This window comes from Porites lutea, chromosome 2 (assembly GCF_958299795.1).
Source record: "Porites lutea chromosome 2, jaPorLute2.1, whole genome shotgun sequence".
In the NCBI taxonomy this organism is placed as follows: Eukaryota; Metazoa; Cnidaria; class Anthozoa; order Scleractinia; family Poritidae; genus Porites; species Porites lutea.
This window is the reverse complement of record NC_133202.1, coordinates 22,611,642-22,618,629: the sequence shown is the minus strand read 5'-3', so window position 1 is coordinate 22,618,629 and position 6,988 is coordinate 22,611,642. Positions and strand designations below refer to the sequence as shown.

At 40.6% G+C, this 6,988-nt stretch overlaps 1 protein-coding gene across 2 annotated transcripts; it reads left to right on the top strand.

The window, feature by feature from the left end:
- Positions 1–173: 173 nt before the first annotated feature.
- On the top strand, positions 174–3,551 carry LOC140928037 (collagen triple helix repeat-containing protein 1-like). 2 transcript variants are annotated; one of them, XM_073377756.1, is made up of 3 exons: positions 174–402; positions 756–1,013; positions 2,869–3,551. In XM_073377756.1, exons 1-3 carry the CDS (start codon positions 277–279, stop codon positions 3,217–3,219), a joined length of 735 nt encoding a protein of 244 aa, XP_073233857.1. In that variant the 5' UTR covers positions 174–276; the 3' UTR covers positions 3,220–3,551. The 2 variants fall into 2 exon arrangements, with proteins under 2 accessions (XP_073233857.1, XP_073233856.1); XM_073377755.1 differs by having other exon boundaries at positions 175–402; positions 753–1,013; positions 2,869–3,545.
- Positions 3,552–6,988: the final 3,437 nt, after the last annotated feature.

The window sequence follows — 6,988 nt, the reverse complement described above, 5'->3', positions numbered from 1 at the left end:
ATTTGTTTTGTGATAATACGTGTACGAGCTCATTTTATCAGTTTGTCATCAGATACTGTTGGAAGAATCTATGCAAATTTAAATATTATCGGAGAAATCGGCTTAAACACCTGGCGTGGAATGACATAGAAACTGAAATCTTATCAATGCCAATATCGTCTTATCAAAAACTATCAAAAAGTTGCCCAACAACGCGTCAAACGGCACGTATTCAAGGAGCCAGAGTCAGTCCATTTATATCTTACTCATCCTGCGTACTTACAGAGCACACTCATTATGGCTCGACGAGCAGTCATCCCTCTTGCCATTTGCATTGTGCTTTTCGTAGCGTTTATGTTTGGCAGGCCGTCAGATGGACAACAACTGCCGACAAAGAACCCCTCAACGGACAAACAAGGAACGGTAAGCATACTGTATGAATCTCCCTAGGACGAGCACGACAAAGGCTAAAAAACAGACTGATGAGGCAGCCAGAAGGGAATCACATTTATTGGTCTTTCAAACTGAAGGGTGCCGCAACTTTACTGTTTTACACGCTCTTCAGACTCCACCCAAGAAAACAGTTGTCTTCTGGTTTTTCAGTTAATCGTCCGAATTCCAGCCCTATTAATTTATATAACAAAAGCCCATTGGGTCCGCTTATCCTCCTTATCCTTATGAACATAACAGTTTTCTGTACATCTCCCTTTTGCTGCGTTAAGTTTTTTTTACTTAAATAATGGATCTAAATCTATTTTTCGCTTTTACCTCAGCAGTGTGACAACACATGCACGTTGTCATGCCCTACTCAAGGTCCGGCTGGTCCTCCAGGAGCCCCGGGAACCCCTGGAGTACCGGGGATTCCCTCTTCCCAGGGAATTCCCGGCCGTGACGGAAGAGACGGCATAAAAGGCGATGTAGGTCACCCGGGTCAGAAAGGGGAACGTGGTGACGAAGGACTCAAAAGGAGGTGGAAGCAATGTGTCTGGAATTTGGATACATCTGGTGAAAGCAAAGATAACGGGAAAATTCACGTAAGTTGATATACTTCGTATACTATATTCCGTAATCATCCTATTTTTCACTTACAGGAGCCCATAACCTGGGGTTGTCAGCTTCATGTACCTCTGTCAGGGCGTTTTTTACGGACCAATTTATTTTTAGAACGGTTTTGGCGCGAAGAAGTCCCACAAACCAGTCGGCAAAACCTACAGACCTAAAAATGATAATTTTTGCCTGTTAATGACGTTACTTTTTCGTTTCTGATATTATTATACCTCGAATGCGTTCATAGACATGATGGAGATTCCATTTAGGCCTAGTATGGGTGTTCCTCCCTCCGGGTTATGAGCTCGCTCCTGCCACTGACACACTTTGTTTGTTTGTTTTTGTTTTGTTTTTGTCCCCAACCCCATCGATTAAGCGCCCCCTCCCCTCCCCCATCACTTTCTTAAATAGTAGGGATACAAGAGGAATTCGAAAAGTATGCAGATCAGTGACAAGGATGATCTAGAGGATGATGAGATAATCAATATTTCGGATAAACATGCATACTAATAAATTGCTTTGTGTGTGTGTTAAGTGTTTTGTGCGACTACGGTGCGGTTGATTACAACTAATGTTATAACAGACGGAAGACTATTATGTAAACCTTCCCTGGGCTAGCTGGGTTATCCGCTCGCTCTGGGTTATGGGCTCGCTCCTGCCACTGACACTTTTTTTTTCTATTTTTTTTCTTTTTTTTTTTTTTTTGCAGAAAACATACCTGGGCTGGGTGGGTTATCTGTAAAGAGAGATCTTAAGTATAGGGATAACCTCTTCGGGTGTCGTAATGGCTACCTGTAACCAGTCTATGTGTATGTGTAACTTTACGTTTCTATTGAAGATTTAGCCTAAAAAAAAAAGTTTCACCTCAACGTTTACAGGAAAACTTTATAAGCGCTCCCCTTTTGGTAGTCTGCTACACAGCCGTTTTTAGTGTCGTCACGCAACGCTCCTCCCCAGGGGAGGAGTGTTGCGTGACGACACTAAAAACGGCTGTGTAGCAGACTACCCTTTTGGCTGTAATTAAATAAGCACCCGCACTTATTCAAGGAAATACGTTATTTCGCAGGCGACCTTTTGCGTGACAGTACATGTGATGTGTTCGCCGTATTCATCATACCAGTATAGTTACACGTACAAGCGTGTATACACAAGTTCTGCACGTTGCTCCAACTAGCGAGCCATAACAACTGTTTACCTCATCACTTTACTTATTATTTTATTATAGTTAGTCATGTGATATGTCAGTTACAGGTATTGTCGCCTTAGTCTGATATTATGACGTAAACTTGAGGTTTACCTCATAGTATATACTGACGTTTGTTCCTGCAAAGTTGGGAGAACTGTCGCCACAACATTTTGAGCCGAAAGTTTGATGCTTTATTACAATACTTTAGTTTCGTTCAGTATTAGAACTGTCTCTTGTGTGAAAGTGTTTAAAGGTGGTTTGTTGGAGAATAAAGTAAAGATTCTGCTTGTTCTGGTTATTCTTATTTTTTACTAACCTCTACTCAGCGGCCACTTGCCGTTACCCCGAGATTGGCCGCTAAACCGTTTAAGCCCTAAGAGTGATCAGCATCAAATTTCACCTTTAATATCAATGCCTTGTAGAACAGAATGGTCAAGAGAATTACGGACATGATCACACGAGATGAATTTGCTTGATATTTTATCAACTTCTCCCCACCACTTCTGAAAGAAATAGATGGAGGCAACAAATGAGAATTTAAATTCTGATCTTAGGGTTTAAAGGGTTAATGGAGGTGCAGTTGTATTGCAATTATGGTTTACGACACCTTACATACTCTGATAACGAAATCTGATATGTATGTTCCTTCTTTTCAGGAATGCGATTTCACTAAAAAGAGGAGCGATACATACCTTCGTGTTGTTTACATGGGAAACACGCGCATTACAGGATGCGCAAACTGCTGTAAGAGGTGGTACTTCACTTTTGACGACGTGGAGTGTCGCGCTCCTGCCACTATTGATGGTGTGGTGTATCATGGTACCAATATTAACATCCACCGCTCGGCCAGTATTGAAGGTTACTGTGGCGGAATAGCTTCTGGAAAGGTCCGAGTTGGTTTTCACGTTAAGAATTGCAAGGCGTATGCTACATCTGCAGATGCTCATACAAGCTGGAATGCAATAAGCAGAATCATCATTGAAGAAGTTGAACCTCCGGTTCTTTAAGCTTCTTATCCTCGAGATCGGTCAAAAAAGATTTCAAAGCATCGACAGCTTCTATCTCTGGAACTTTAAAGCAGCAAAGAAGCATGAAAAAACTTGGATTTCTTCCTAGAGAGGCAGCCTCTGAGGTGGGCTCATGATAAATTTAGAGCGCAAATAAACTGCTGGAGAGGAGGACGCGCGCGAGGAGAGAGAAGGCGCTTACCCGATCCGAGAGGCTTAAACTAAACATCTTTTCTCGCCCATCATCGGTCGGTCACTGACGCAGTGCTCCTGTCCATAACACTTGTTAAAGGTCTAAAGCGTCATGTTTTGTTTTGTTTTTGTTTTTGTTTTTTTTTGGGGGGGGGGGTGTAGTGTTGTTGTTGTTGTTACTTTTGCCGTTCTCAATAAAACCCTTGAAAAAAAAGGGTATAGCCGTCTTTTTCCCCACACTCAAAACGAAAAGAAATCAGCTGTCCCTAAATTCACAACCTAACAGCCCCACCAACATTGACAATGCAAAATCTTGATCGGACTAGATCGCTTTAAACCCCTATAGCCCAGGTCTTTCCTAATTCTTTTGTTGTTTGGTGAGTTAAGCACATGCAGCCCAAGTTCAGCATTTTACGTGTGATATTATAATCCTCGTGGTATCGTAACCCTATCGTAAATGGCCGTCCAACGTAAAAGATTTGTATGGGGAATTCGGGTAATAGCAATTTCAAGAGGACTTGCTGTAATTTTCAATTAAACTTTTAACCTTATTTACTCGGTTCGTTCTTGCTTGCTGTCTGGTTATTTTCCCGATCCGCTGCGATTTAAGCGATTTCCTTCACCCCCGAGTTTCCGCGACCGAAGGGAGGACAAGGCCAAGCACTCTCAATCTAGACAACCCGCCGAACGAAGCCAAAATTTCCAGGTTTAAAAAATTTCCCCAAGCCCACTGAAAAATCAGCTGAAAAATTCCACCTCAGAGTCCAATTGCAAAGGTTCAACTTTTATTCCCTAGCCACGCTAAGCAGTTGCGTCCCCGGTTAAACGGTAAAACGCTGATAGAGAAGACTCGTGGGGTACTAGACTGCAATTTGCTTGTGGTTACGGGGATTGATTTGATCTGATCCTGATCGCCTCATTGGAGGTGCCCAGCATGAAAGCGTGTAGGTTATATCAGTTATACTCCGTATATTTTATAGTCCATGGCTCTCTCGTGTACTAGTTGAAGATGACTCCATGGCCTCTAGATCACGGTCTATATATTCCTATAGACTGTCACGGTTCAAAGTTCTCGTTTGATGGGCTAAAATTGAAATTTCTCAATCCAATCATCTATTCTGATTTACCACATGACCTACATGACATGATTCTACTGTTTATCTACAGTATTACATTCACGAGTCCACCGAATTTTAGTAGAACCCTTTTTGCCCAGACTTTCTTCAGACAAAGTTATCCAGTTTCGAAGTTGATTCAATCTGTCCATAAAATTATTTTTATAACGTCTGAGTAGGTTTAATAGTTCCTCGCTGGAGACGTATTAGCACTGCCATAGTATCGACTCGGTAGCATGGAGGACGTGTTTTGACAGGTATGCAATTTGACCAAAAACCGTCAAAGGGTTGCCCAATAATGCGTCAAACGGCACGTACTTACCCTCAGCCTCAAAACAGTCGATCCATTTCTATCTCCGACTCATCCTGCCTACTTAGAACACAATGGCTCGACGAGCAAACATCTCTGTTGCCGTTTGCATTGTGCTTTTTCTTATGTTTAATATGTCTGGTAGGTCAAATGGACAACAACAGGCCTACTCTGGGACCTTAACTCGCCGCGAGATTGTGCGAGCTAATGCGAGTTTAGGCGAGTTAAGGCGAGATAAGGAAAAATTGAGCTCGCCTATCAGTTGCGTGTTTGTGCGAGTTAAGGCGAGTTAAGGCGAGTTAGGGGAAAATGATCCACCTTATGTTGAGGTTATAGAGGTTAAAACTTGTAATATGTTTTAGTAATATACATATAAAGATGCCTTGCAATCTTTGTATGTCTCATATATATAGTACACTTAGGCTCCATGTTGTCCAATTACGAAAAAATTAAACAAAAATTTCAGATGAGCTCCAAAGTTGAATGAAGCCACATTTTGTTTAAATTTATTAATTGAATTGTTTTCCTAATTGGACAAGCTTAAGTATGGATATGCTAGTGATATGGAGTCCTGTTCGTTATTAATTATAAAGCATTTAGACACCAAACTATACCATTTGGTGGCTGTATCATAATAATAATCATCGTCATCATCATCATATATTATTTATTAAAGCTATATAATTATTTGGCAGAATAATAAATTACCAGTAGTGAAGAAAAAAAAGGAAAACAAAACAATCATGAATTGATAAAAAAAAAATGTAGCTGTAGTATAAGCACAGGTAGGATATTTAATTTTATTTATTCTTTTAAAATCAATAACACTATGTTTTAATAGGCAGGTGAGCATAATAGGTATCACATGACATATCATCAACTGTTATCACTAACTCCAGAATTGAAAAAAAAATGTTTTTGCAGTCTGTGTCAATGTTCTTCAAAGAACTAGGGGAAGCTGACGAATTACAACTCAGCTGAGGAAATTTTTATGACACAATCAATTTTACTGAAATGAAATGAAATTTCTTTCTCCCTGAAAATTACAAGACTTATCTTTAAGTCTTCCATTTGATCCATTCTCTCCTCTTCACTGATGGTTTCCCTTGGAATCCAGCTCAATTGTTTGTTTTCACTGCCAGAAATGATTGCCTTTTCCTTTCCTCGGATAATCTATTTTAATTTCTTGCAAATGAAGGCTGATGCCTTTTCGCAAAGACAGCAGTTCCCGTACGTATTTTAGAAACTCCCTCCTTAAACTTGGACAATCCTATGAGAGACACCTTGATTTCTACAAAAGAAAGGAGGATCAAGTTAACTTGATAGTAAACTCTTGATCATTCTCAGCCTAGCAAAACAGCAAAAAGTAAATGACCATATTTTCTGTTCAGGCTTACTTATTTTTTACAGTGTCAGAAAGTGTTCATAGTTGTGCAGAGGACTATACCTTATTTAACTTGATTAACAAGAAAACACTCTCCACTATCGGCTTTGTCTTCCAAACTCTTAAGAGTTGTCACTGATGAACTTTTTACAAAATGATCACCGGCTCAGGTGTTTTGTGCGTGTTTTCGTGTCACGTACGCCACATTGAAGCTTGCTACCTAAAACTTGCCAGTGGACTGGGATCAACAAGGCTTTTACAGAGTTAACGTTGCGAGGGTAAAAGGCTTTAGCTTAGCTTACCTGCGTGTGATACATTTTGAAACTTGTCGATTTAACCTCAGAAGTTTTGCACGAGTTCTCCTCCTTTTCTTTAGCCTGCGTAGCAAGCGTTTCCAATCGACTTATTGCACGAAAGTTAGAGCGGGAGCAAAAAAAAAAAGGTGGAAGGGGGAGGGAGAGGGGAGAAGAGGCAACGCTTCCTCGCAAACCCCACGATTTTGGAAAACGCCCCTTGTTATTTCACGGTTGGGTTCATTTGTAAATTGACAGCTCGTCAAAATAGAAATATAACGAACAGATTACCTCTGGATTACCAGATTTGTAAAATTACTTTACAAGTTCTCTAATAGAACACGTTCCTCGCGATTGCAAAAACTGTGATAAAAAAGGTTTACGATAAAAGAAGGCTAAAACTCTGAGCGATTGCTGCGGAATTTCTTGTTTGTTATTGTGTGGCTTTATCTCGTCTGCCCCCCGGGCTCGTCTG

What these genes read in the sequence shown, in the direction of transcription:
- LOC140928037 (XM_073377755.1), top strand. Translation starts at nt 277, where the DNA reads ATGGCTCGACGAGCAGTCATCCCTCTTGCCATTTGCATTGTGCTTTTC. An exon ending in CAACGGACAAACAAGGAACG is followed by an intron (nt 403 to 752) that starts GTAAGCATACTG and finishes CTTTTACCTCAG; the next exon opens with CAGTGTGACAACACATGCAC. An exon ending in AAGATAACGGGAAAATTCAC is followed by an intron (nt 1,014 to 2,868) that starts GTAAGTTGATAT and finishes CCTTCTTTTCAG; the next exon opens with GAATGCGATTTCACTAAAAA.